Source organism: Polypterus senegalus, chromosome 6, assembly GCF_016835505.1.
Source record: "Polypterus senegalus isolate Bchr_013 chromosome 6, ASM1683550v1, whole genome shotgun sequence".
Classification (NCBI taxonomy): Eukaryota; Metazoa; Chordata; class Cladistia; order Polypteriformes; family Polypteridae; genus Polypterus; species Polypterus senegalus.
In genome coordinates, this window is record NC_053159.1 from 56,808,008 (window position 1) to 56,821,432 (window position 13,425).

The following is a 13,425-nucleotide window of genomic DNA, read 5'->3' on the forward strand; positions in this document are numbered from 1 at the left end:
GGCATCCTTGTCTGGTACCACGTTCTAGTTTAAAGTAGTCTGAATTAATGTGTTAATACAAACTGAAGCTTCTGGATTGGTATACAGTAGTTTGATCCATGCACAAATGTTCGGGCCAAACCCAAATTTCTCCAATGTAGTGAAAAGGTAGTTCCATTCAATCATATCAAATGATTTTTCTGCATCCAGGGATAATAAAATCTCTGGGATGTTTGACTTTGCGGGTGAATATATTACATTAAACAGGCGTTGAAGATTGGATGCTAAATGTCAGCCTTTTTGATATTACTGAAGGCAGCACTTTCTCTATCCTTCTAGCTAGGACTTTGGAGAGTATCTTAACATCATTATTCAGAAGTGAAATTGGTCTGTATGATGCACATTGTAATACGTCCTTATTTTGTTTAGGAAAGATGGTGATTAATGCTTGACGAAAAGTTTGAGGTAGAATTTTATTGTCTCTAGCTTCTGTGAATGTTGCTAATAGGAGGGGAGCTAGCTGAGTGGAGAACTTCTTATAAAATTCGGCAGGGTAGCCATCGGGGCCAGCTGCTTTCCCACACTGAAGTGATTTTATAGCATCTAATAATTCTAATACTGCCAACGGTTTATCCAATTCCTCTGCACTAAGAGTATCAATTTGTGGTATTTCTAATGCATCCAGAAATGGATTAGACTGTGTCTTGTCTTCTTTAAACTCAGTAGAATGTAGAATTATAGTAGTCTCTAAATGTGTGCATTATATTTTTATGGTCAATGATTATGTCTCAGTTTGTGTTGGTATTTGCTGGGATTGCATTGCGAACTTCTTAATTGTGGATTTGTTGAGCTAAAAGCTTATTGGGTTTCTCTCCATGTTCATAGTAACGATATCTTGATTTAAAAATGAGTTGTTTAGTTTTTTTAGTTGTCAAGAGGTTGAGTTCTGAATGCAGAGCCCGCCTTTTCTTATGAAGAGCCTCACTTGGACACCTGGCATGTTCTTGATCTATTCTAGTAATTTCTTTGGTTAGCTTTGATACCTGCTTGGTTTCCAGTTTATTTCTGTGAGAAAGATATGAGATAATCTGTCCTCTTAAGAAGGCCTTCAGGGTTTCCCAGAGTATTCCTGCAGAGTCCTCTGAGGATATATTTGTGTCTAGAAAAAAACGGATTTGTTTTCATATAAATTCTGTAAAGTTCTTGTCTGCTAATAAAAGTTGTTAAGACACCATCTGTGAGAGGAGTATGTTGGGCATAATGATTTTATCTCCAAGATCAGAGGGGCATGGTCGGAAATAACAATAGCGTCGTACTTGCAGTATTTAATCGTAGGCAACAAATGGTTATCTACAAAAAAATAATCAATTCTTGAGTAGCAATGATGTACTGGTGAGTAGAAGGAATATGTTCTTGAATTTTGGTTTAGAACTCTCCAGGGGTCTGAAATGTTGTGGTCAGTTACAAATTGTATAATTGTCTTTGCAGTGTTAGATGTCATCGCCCCTGTGACAGGAGACCTATCTAGGTCTGGATTTAAAACACAACTAAAAATTCCCAGCCATTATAATTTTATAAGTGTTCACATTGGGAATGGATGCAAATACATTTTGGATGAGTTCCCTATCATCCACTTTGGGTGCATAAACACCCAAATCACTTAACGATTAAATAAATTACCCATAACAGTCATGTATCTCCCTTCATGATCAGATATAACATCTGATACTACAAATGAGATTGTTCTATGTATAAGAATTCGCACACCTTTTTTTGTAAAGCTGGAATGGAACATTTGGCCAGTCCAGTCTTTTTGCAGCTGGAACTGATCCTTGCTTAATAAGTGTGTTTGTGTGTGGGTCTCCTGTAAAAATACTATTTTAGAATTTAGACTTGTTAAGTTAAAGAATACTTTCTTTTTAATTTGTGATTCAGGCCTTTAACGTTCATGCTCACAAAGTTAACTGTCCCGTCTTGGAGACATTGATTCTGAATTTTTGATGTCATTTTGTAGTCTTAACCAAAAGTGAGACAGCTTTGACCTTAATTTCCAATTTTCCCAGAGGTTATTGCTAGGCTGTCTATTGTTACGTTATTAATTATAATTATAAGGATTAAAAGAATAGATTAGCGATAGCTTGCTCTCTTTCCACCCCTCCCTAGTTCTCCAACTTTGCCTCCCCACGTGAGGCTGTACCCCACTTCACAAAGTCCCAGTCCTCTGACATACTTAGAGTCAAAGCACATCCAAAACAAAACAAGCCCCAGCAGCGGTGTATGTGAATTAAAATTGAGATATCTTTTGCCAATACAGTCTAAATACTATAAGCATAACAAAAAAAAAGAAAGAAAAAAAATAAAAGAAAATCTTCAACATTCTTGAAATGTTAAGATAGTAAACCCAGGGATTGGTGTTGGGTTACTAATTTAATTTCTTCCACTCATACATACATAAACATGTAAAATTGTAATTAAAACAAAAACAGATAGTGACATAGAAGGGAAAAGAATGTATAATTACGGTACCAGTGTCACTGCAAGCAGATCAGACAGCCGGTAATATCTTCTTTACGATGCCATGACAGGGTGCGACTCACGGTCGTATTTCAGGAAAGTGTCGGGACCAGCTTTCTCAACTCTTTATCTCCTTCCTCCCTACTGGTATATATGTAATGTCTGCCTTGAATCTCCACTTTCAGTTTAGCAGGATACAAGAGGCTGTATCTGATATAGGCTTTTCGTAGGCGCTGTTTAATATTATAAAAAGAGGCACGCTTAGCAGCTGTTAACGGTGAGAAATCAAGGAAAATACGAATGAGGTTATCTCAGAGCCAATCCCTGACGTAATCCCACCTCCACCTTGAAATCATCCGTCGCTCCTACTGCAGACCTCACCACAGTCACGCTTCCCTCGTACATATCCTGTACAACTCGTACATACTTCTCTGCCACTCCTGACATCCTCATACAATACCACAACTCCTCAGGAGGCACCATGTCATATGCTTTCTCCAGGTCCGCAAAGACACAATGCAACTCCTTCTGGCCTTCTCTATACTTCTCCATCAACATCCTCACAGCAAATATCGCAACTGTGGTTCTCTTTCTTGGCGTGAAACCATGCTAACTAATCATCACCTCACTTCTTAACCTAGCTTTCATTACTCTTTCCCATAACTTCATGTTGTGGCTCATCAGTTTTATCCCCCTGTAGTTACTACATTCCTGCACATCCTCCTTATTCTTAATATCGACACCAGTACACTTCTTCTCCACTCCTCAGGCATCCTCTCACTTTCCAAGATTCCATTAAACAATCTGGTTAAAAAATCCACTGCCATCTCTCCTAAACACCTCCATGCTTCCACAGGTATGTCATCTGGACTAACGGCTTTTCCATTCTTCATCCTCTTCATAGCTGTCCTTACTTATTCCTTGTTAATCTGTTGCACTTCTTGATTCACTATCTCCACATCATCTAACCTCTTCTCTCTCTTGTTCTCTTCATTCATCAGCCTCTCAAAGTACTCTTTCAATCTGCTCAACACACTCTCTTCGCTTGTGAGTATGTTTCTATCTTTATCCTTTATTACCCTAACCTGCTGCACATCTTTCCCAGCTCAATCCCTCTGTCTAGCCAATTGGTACAGGTCCTTTTCTCCCTCCTTAGTGTCCAACTTCTCATATAATTCATCATACACATACATATGAATCCACCTCCGATCAGCCTGGCCTTACTCCCCTTCCATTTAGTCTCTTGCACACACAATATATAAACTTTCCTTCTCTCCATCATATTGCCTAACTCTCTCCCCTTACCAATTATACTGCCAACATTCAAAGTTCCTACCCTCAGTTCCACTCTCTTTACCTTCCTCCTCTCCTCCTGTCTCCGGTCACGTCTCCCCCCTCTTTTTCTTCTTATTCTTATTTTTCTTCTTAGGCCAACAGTAGCCCAATTTCCTCCAGCACCCTGTTGGCTAGCAGTACTGGTGGCGGTCGTTGTTAACCCGGGGCTCAACCGATCCGGTATGGAAATTTGTATTGTTGTCCACATATTGATTTGGCCAAATTTTACACTGGATTCCCTTCCTGATGTAACCCTCCCCATTTATCCAGGCTTGGGACCGGCATGAAGAAACACACTGGTTTGTGCAACTCCTGTAGCTGGGTTAGTCACAAACGTATCCTAATTGCATTAATTTTTCCTGATCTTTTTAATCTTTCATTTTAACTATTTTGCAACTACTTAGCTGTTGTTACTTCTTGGTTTTTACACATTCTATGTAGTTTAGAAAAGAAGCATACTTTCAACAAAAATAATCTTTAATCGGATATTACTTTCCATCCATTCATCCATTTAATTACAAGCTTTTATCTAGATAGTTTGATTGGTAGTTTCAGGTTGGACTTGTGGTGTTATGAGTTTGGCTGAGTGTATAAGTGACCCTGGGAAAGAAGTTACATCCTTTCAAGACCTGTTTCTTACCATGTTTCAAGTCGTTCCAGGATAGGCTTAAATCCCCTATGACCCTGAAGTGGACTAAGTGGGTTTGAGATTGTTATACAGTGGTGTGAAAAACTATTTGCCCCCTTCCTGATTTCTTATTCTTTTGCATGTTTGTCACACAAAATATTTCTGATCATCAAACACATTTAAACATAGGTCAAATATAACACAAGTAAACACAAAATGCAGTTTTTAAATGATGGTTTTTATTATTTAGGGAGAAAAAAAATCCAAACTTACATGGCCCTGTGGGAAAAAAGTAATTGCCCTCTTGTTAAAAAATAACCTAACTGTGGTGTATCACACCTGAGTTCAATTTCCGTAGTCACCCCCAGGCCTGATTACTGCCACACCTGTTTCAATCAAGAAATCACTTAAATAGGAGCTGCCTGACACAGAGAAGTAGACCAAAAGAACCTCAAAAGCTAGACATCATGCCAAGATCCAAAGAAATTCAGGAACAAATGAGAACAGAGGTAATTGAGATCCATCAGTCTGGTAAAGGTTATAAAGCCATTTCTAAAGCTTTGGGACTCCAGCGAACCACAGTGAGAGCCATTATCCACAAATGGCAAAAACATAGAACAGTGGTGAACCTTCCCAGGAGTGGCCGGCTGACCAAAATTACCCCAAGAGCGCAGAGACGACTCATCCGAGAGGTCACAAAGACCCCAGGACAACGTCTAAAGAACTGCAGGCCTCACTTGCCTCAATTAAGGTCAGTGTTCACAACTCCACCATAAGAAAGAGACTGGGCAAAAACGGCCTGCATGACAGATTTCCAAGACGCAAACCACTGTTAATCAAAAAGAACATTAGGGCTTGTCTCAATTTTGCTAAGAAACATCTCAATGATTGCCAAGACTTTTGGGAAAATACCTTGTGGACTGATGAGACAAAAGTTTAACTTTTTGGAAGGCAAATGTCCCGTTACATCCGGCGTAAAAGGAACACAGCATTTCAGAAAAAGAACATCATACCAACAGTAAAATATGGTGATGTTAGTGTGTTGGTCTGGGGTTGTTTTGCTGCTTCAGGACCTGGAAGGCTTGCTGTGATAGATGGAACCATGAATTCTACTGTCTACCAAAAAATCCTGAAAGAGAATGTCCGGCCATCTGTTCGTCAACTCAAGCTGAAGCGATCTTGGGTGCTGCAACAGGACAATGACCCAAAACACACCAGCAAATCCACCTCTGAATGGCTGAAGAAAAACAAAATGAAGACTTTGGAGTGGCCTAGTCAAAGTCCTGACCTGAATCCAATTGAGATGCTATGGCATGACCTTAAAAAGGTGGTTCATGCTAGAAAACCCTCAAATAAAGCTGAATTACAACAATTCTGCAAAGATGAGTGGGCCAAAATTCCTCCAGAGCGCTGTAAAAGACTCATTGCAAGTTATCGCAAACGTTTGATTGCAGTTATTGCTGCTAAGGGTGGCCCAACCAGTTATTAGGTTCAGGGGGCAATTACTTTTTCACACAGGGCCATGTAGGTTTGGATTTGGATAAACAATAAAAACCATCATTTAAAAACTGCATTTTGTGTTTACTTGTGTTATATTTGACTAATGGTTAAATGTGTTTGATGATCAGAAACATTTTGTGTGACAAACATGCAAAAGAATAAGAAATCAGGAAGGGGGCAAATAGTTTTTCACACCACTGTATGTATTGAAGACACAAACTCTGTATATTTACAAGTATTTACATTTTATTCTTTGATGCAGGTTTCTTTTTCCCTCTCTGTATAATTCATTTATACCACAAATCTGTTGTCTTTCAGGAACGCAAAACTATCATGGACTGAGTGTCTTCAGTGTGTCGCCTGCAGAGGTCACTATAGAGCCAGGAAAGACTCATGATATTTCTGTGATATTCCAGCCAGACCATGAAAGTTTATATTACTCTGACAGACTTCAGGTGGAACTTGGAGATAAGGTATATAAAATACTTAAATAGATAAGTATTAAATAAATAGATTAAACTTAACAGTAGTACCCAAGTTTTATTTAGAGAATCTTCATTGTTCTGCACCCGAGAAAATAAAAATTTTAAAAATTCACATAAATACAGATATTTTTGTTGGTTCACTGTTTAAAATACCCTACCAGTAACAGGATTTTGTATGCTTTAAATACTGACTATAACAATAGCAAGAGGTTTAGAAGCACAAAAGATTAGCTTCACAACTCCACTTTAATGCGATACTGCTGCACTGCAAACAACTACTTACAGTATATTTATCTGACATCTTCTATGTGATCATACAATGTCTTACAATTGTGTGAACATGACAAACTACAATTTATGCCTCCTCATGTTCATTACATATTCCTTTCATAACTATATACAGTATACTGTATATGCTGAGTCTACTATGGGCTTACAATAAATTACTTTTAATGAACTCATCATTATGATCTTACAATCAATATTTTTCCCTTTCTAAATGCCTCACCTCATTTCATCATCTGAAATGTATTTTTCCTGGTCAGTTGACATTACTCCAATCCACTTGTCAATGTCATATTCACTTCTTTGTTCGCTTGTGAACATGATCCTGAGATACTTCAGCTCCTACACTAGAGGTTGTTGTTCCCCTTTCACCTGGAGAAAGTAGTTCATTCTTTTCTGAAAGACAGCCATGAACTCAGACTTGGAGGAACAGATCCATATCCCTGCCACTTCACACCCTTTTAACACTAGAATTACCAAAGTCTACGAAACAACTTGTAATTCCAGCCCACCTTAACACTAGAATTACCAGAGCCTACGAAAAAACTCGTAAATCCGCCCCACTTTAAATCGCTTCTTAAAATCGTTCACAGCTCTCCACCAGCGTCTTTTGTCATCTAACTGTGCTGATAAAAATCAGGCTGAAAGCAGCCGGCTATTCCATCCCCCCGCCGACTTAGAACGTGCACAAACTTCTCCCAGCTCATGCCTTGATTGATTTTCTGGGAGTGAAGTGGAGTTTTAGAGTGGAAATAATAGATCGTTGTTTGGAACACACGCATTTCATGTCTGTTCCATTTCTACAGTAATCTGTTGAAACTTTTTTATATTCTACTAGTAGATGACAAAATGTAGGCATAAACTATATAATGTATGAAGCCTGAAGTATCAAAGAAATACTTTCACAAAAGATACCAATCTAACACAACAATTGCGCTTTTATTCAAAAATATAACTGCAGAAACAAAAAGCCGCCTTAACATGCGACATTGACACCCGTTTATTATGACTGCCTCTGTAGCGCAATAGAATCAGCTGCCGACTGGGAATCAAAAGGTCGCGAGTTTGATCCTGCACCGCTCCGTTTTGAGAAGTAAACTCCTCTTAGTCTTACTATCTATACTAATAAAAGGCAAAGCCCTCACTGACTCACTCACTCTTCACTAATTCTCCAACTTCCCATGTAGGTAGAAGGCTGAAATTTGGCAGACTTATTCCTTACAGCTTACTTACAGAAGTTAAGCAGGTTTCATTTCGAAATTCTACACGTGCCGGTCATAACGGTCGGCAACATCCGCCATGTTGAACTTTCTTATTTATGGCCCCATCTTCACGAAATTTGGTAGGCGGCTTCCCTGCGCTAACCAAAACCAATGTACGTACTTATTTCAGTGGTATGATGCCACTGTCGGCCACCATATTGAACTTTCCAATGTCACTAATTCTCCAACTTCCCGTGTAGGTAGAAGGCTGAAATTTGGCAGGCTCATTCCTCACAGCTTACTTACAAAGGTTAAGCAGGTTTCATTTCAAAATTCTACGTGTAACGGTCATAACGGTTGACAATGTTCGCCATGTTGAACTTTCTTATTTATGGCCCCATCTTCACGAAATTTGGTAGGCGGCTTCCCTCCGCTAACCGAAACCAATGTACGTACTTATTTCGGTGGTGTGATGCCACTGTTGGCCGCCATATTGAACCTTTCAACGATCTTTCTTACTTATGGGCCCATCTTCAAGAAATTTGGTACGCGGGTTCCCAACGTTAACTGAATCCTACTTACGTACATATATACGTCCATAGCCTGCAGCTCGGTCACCGTATGAGGCGGCGTTGGGTCCCCCATCCCAACGCCTCCCACATTGTTGGCTGCCTGCCTATATAAGGCCGTCCGTCGCTCCAGTCTCTACATTCCCTTCCTTGCTTCGCCACGGGATTCATGTCTCCCTGCTGATAACTACAGCCTTTTTATTTAATCCACGACTTCTCCGCTGTTTTATTGTTCATTTATTACGATTATAGTTATTGTTTAGGTATTTTAGACTTACTTTACATTGTTCAGGTACCCATTTCCTTTAACATTCCAACCGTACCCCCATTAACATGTCTATCGAGGTGATCCCCATCGATCAAAGAACTGTCACTTACCGAGTGGTTTCCATGTCCGGAGATGGCACCTGCCTTTTCCATTCTCTTTGATACATATTGCACGGCCATATCAGGCTCACTCTTGATATCTGGAGGAACATTGTGTCTTATGTATTGAATGACTGGGACAGGTTCAAGGTGTGGACTGATGACGGTACAGGAGATAATTATACTACACAGGAGCACTAGAAGAGTGAAATGCTTAAGACCTTCACCTGTGGTTCTGCATGTGAGTTGATGGCTGCCGCTGAATTGTTCGGTTGTCGCTTTCAAGTGTACTGATATGGCCAAATATTTTACTCCTTTCGACAACCGCCAATGACTCTTAAACATCTTAGATTCACAGGTGACGATTTGAGTAGTGGACACTTTGATGTTTATGAATGTTTAAACTCTTAAAAGCTGGATGTGAAGTTATCAATGAAACTGGTTGTATGCTTACAACGCTTGACAGATGCCGAATGTCACTTTAACACAACACGTCCTGCAAATACTGTCGTAATTAAAACAAACCATGAAACTCAAACCAATTATGACAGAAGCAATCCAAGCTGTGAGATTTGAAACGATTACTTTTCACATGGCCAACTGTACATTGCATGCTCAAGAGTAAGCTCAGCGCACAGTTTGGTCATATTACAACCGGAGGGCTGAACTGACAACGTGGCATACAAAGAGATCCTTAACAAATAATTATTGGTATATTTTCCCTCAGTTTAAAAAGGTTTCATTTTCTTCTTAATAAAAATTTTAAGGCAGTCCATCGCCGCTGCGAAGCACGGGTATTTTGCTAGTTTTAGAATAAAAACATACTTTTGATTTCAGCCTGTAACAGCCGGTGTAATTTATGATACTTTCCCTGGATGCCACATTCTTCAGTCTGACAGCTTCCCATATCTCTGTTAGGTCCTAGGGTTGATGTCAAGAGATGCCCCAACTGCCACTGCTTTTAGCAGCATCCCCCACAACTTAAGACTTGAACAGGGTCTTTTCTGATCCAGTGTCCCCAACCTCACTGTACACATAGAACTCCTATCTGAAGTAGGGGTTGAACTTTTCATGAACAGAAGCCTCAGCTTGACATTCCCAGGATACCCTAACTGCTTGTGTAGGTTCTCATGATCTATCCCACATATGCCAATAGTTTCAAATTCTTCTCATTACCAGGTAATGATCAGTAGACAGCTCTGCCCTTCTCTTCACGCAAGTGTCCAAAACCTATGGTCTCAGATCAGATAACACATCTACAAAGTCTGTCATTGACCTTTGGCCCTAGGTGCTCTGATACCAGGTACTGGTACTAGTTATGAGGCTCCTTGAGTTTGAACATCGTCATTGTTATGGACAATCCATGACCAGCACAGAGATCCAATAACAACTTACTGTTAACTGCAAATCCAATTAGTTTTTCAACTTCAGAGAAAATTATCATGTATAAAGCCACATATACAGTCCTTCATTAAATCTCTCCAGAGAAATACTTATTTTGAAAGATAATTTTATACTAAGTGACATAATCTATACTAATAAAAGGCAAAGCCCTCACTCACTCACTCACTCACTCACTCACTCACTCACTGACTCATCACTAATTCTCCAACTTCCCGTGTGGGTGGAAGGCTGAAATTTGGCAGGTTCATTCCTTACAGCTTCCTTACAAAAGTTGGGCAGGTTTTATATCGAAATTCTACACGTAATGGTCATAACTGGAAGCAGTTTTTCACCATTTACTGTAATGGAGATGAGCTTCAACGCCGTGGGGGCGGAGTTTCGTGTGACATCATCACGCCTCCCACGTAATCACGCAGTACATAGAAAACCAGGAAGACCTCAAAAAAGCGCTTAAGAAAACATGCATTATATAATTGAGAAGGCAGCTAAACAATAAGAAGCGAAGCGAAAGTGACATATACAACCATATTCATGAGTTCTGCTACTTGAAACAAAGCACGATGTAAACCTACACTTTAAATTAAGTTCATAGACAGGCTGCCGCTGGCGCTTGTAATTTAGTGCCTGCCCATATAAGGCCGTCCGTCAGCGGCAATCCAATAGCAAACTGCCACGGGTAAATATTCACGGGTGAAGGACTGTGCTTATGGAGAGGAAGATGAGATGGTCAGGGTGGTGTTTGACACAAACTCAGCGAAACTGCGAGAGAAAGTTTTAAGTGCCAGGACTAAGGTAACATTAAATACAGCCATGGACATAGCACGAGATGGCACCAGCACAGCTGGGAACCTTCGATGCATGTACACCGAGTGGCTCACGTGAACTGACGCAGTGCACAGATAAAAAGCAACAGTTCCAAAGAGCGCTGAACAAAAACCGAATTACACAATTGAAAAGGCAGCAAAAAATATGAAGCGTCTCATACATACAAGCATATTCATAAATCCAACTACTGCGGAAACAAAGCACACGTTGGAAAAAGTCAATGTCCCGCTAAAGGAAGACAGTGTAAAAAAAACCCGTGCATGCAGTGTGTCAGGTCTCAGATAAAGAAGAAGACGAGCTGTTTATTGATGCAGTAAGAAACGAATCGATGAATGAAACCTGTCATCTTTACAACGATTGACAAACACGGAATGTAACTTGAACACAACACATCCTACAAATACGAACCTGATTGAAAGAAATAATGATAATCAAATCCTTGATGACAGCAACACTCAGTAACACTCACAAAACAAATACTGTATATTGACAGTCATGTTACGTTATTTTTAAAATGTTCCCTTTTCTTTTCTAGCTTTTTAACACACTACTTCTCGCTATGATACGGGTATATATATATGTATATATATATAACCCGATCTACATACTCGAATAATGGATACTTTATTCGCCATCAATGATTGTTTTGGTAAAGCCATACTCAGTGTATTCATTAGATGAACGGTAAAAAGTAAGGGCAAGGGAGGATGACTTATTGAGGCATGCAGGCTGTAGTCTTGCGTCAACTCTATCTGAATTGCGCGATCACATTTGAAAAAATATATCTTTTCAAGTTCTATTTAGTCCATATGTGTCAAACTCAAGGGCCGCGGGCCACATCCGCCCGGCGTAATTATATCCGGCCCGAGATCATTTTATATACTGTATTATTGTTATTAAAGCCCGGTATATGAAGCGCTGGTAACACAATAAACTACAGATCCCATAATGCAGCGCTTCAGCTGCCTTGCCGAACAGTTACCGCGTTAATCAAGTCTACCTTAAGATGCTGCAAGTTATTGCGAAGCTAGCTCACACGATGCTGAAGAGAAAAGTTGATTCTGAAAATAGAGCCTTTAAAAACCGATGGGAGGCTGAGTATATGTTTACTGAACCCGTGTGTCTCATTTGTGGAGCTAATGTGGCTGTAATTACAGAATTTAATCTAAGACGGCACTATAAAACAAAACATCAGGGTAACCTGAAAGACCTGAATGCAATGCAGAAGATACAGAAAGCAGAAGAATTAAATAAGAATCTGACACTTCAGCGGACGTTTTACCGTGCACAATCACAAAGTGATTTCAATTGAAGCTGCTTTTATGGGAGACACAACCACTTGCCCCACTTTCCCTATTGCCAAGTAATGTTAAACCAAGTCGTCACTACGGTGTTCCCAAACACGCACTTTGCTGATAAACTGAGCGCACTGAGTTTGCACGGCGCTTTGGTGACTTTGAAGAACAAAAAAAGTCCGTCTACATGCGGCTCGAACCTTGTGCATGTTTGGTAGCACATATCTGTGTGAGAAGCTCTTCTCAGTGATAAAGACTAACAAAACAGCACACAGGAGTCGCCTCACTGATGAGCACCTGCAATCCATCCTGAGAATCTCCACAACACAGAACCTCACACCAAACAGAAACGAACCTGTTGCCAAAAAGATGCCAGGCGTCCAGCTCTAAAATGACATATGAGCAAAGACAACTGAATGATTTGATTTGTTATTGCTGAAAGGAACACATTTTATTTATATTTCTAGGTTTTGTTATGCAGCATGTTCATATTTGAATTTGTATAATTTTGACAGGATATATTTTTATGGAGAGCAAAATCTTTTGGGATATTTAAAATCTAAGTTTATTTTTTATAAAATATAAAATTACATAAGAGTAAAGAAATTTGAATGTTTGTTCTTTTAATGTTTACTTTATTTCTAACTTGTATAATTTAGACAGGATATATTTTTATGGAGAGCAAAATATTATAAGTTGTTTAAGGTTTGAGTTGATTTATTCAGGAATAATATTCCTGTCTGTTTTTACCATTCCTACCAAAGATATTTCTGTCGACTAAATAAAAATTCCTTCTATTTAAAATTTAAATAGAACTTGAACAAATACGATAGTTGATAATATCCGCAGACTTGCACGTAAGAGCGGGTGTCATCCGTTTTAACAAACAGCGTATTGCACTGATACGAAATAGCTGTGTGTGTATATATGTAGATATGTATGTATATGTATATATATGTTTATATATGTGTGTGTGTATGTATATATGTATTTGTGTGTATATATGTGTGTGTATGTATGTGTGTATGTATATGTATG

At 39.3% G+C, this 13,425-nt stretch overlaps 1 protein-coding gene across 1 annotated transcript in view; it reads left to right on the forward strand.

The window, feature by feature from the left end:
• Positions 1–13,425, forward strand: part of cfap74 (cilia and flagella associated protein 74) — a 495,984-nt gene that overhangs the window by 440,500 nt on the left and 42,059 nt on the right. The window contains exon 29 of the mRNA XM_039755043.1: positions 6,275–6,429. Coding sequence (XP_039610977.1) covers positions 6,275–6,429 — 155 coding nt within the window. The remainder of the gene's footprint in view (positions 1–6,274; positions 6,430–13,425) is intronic.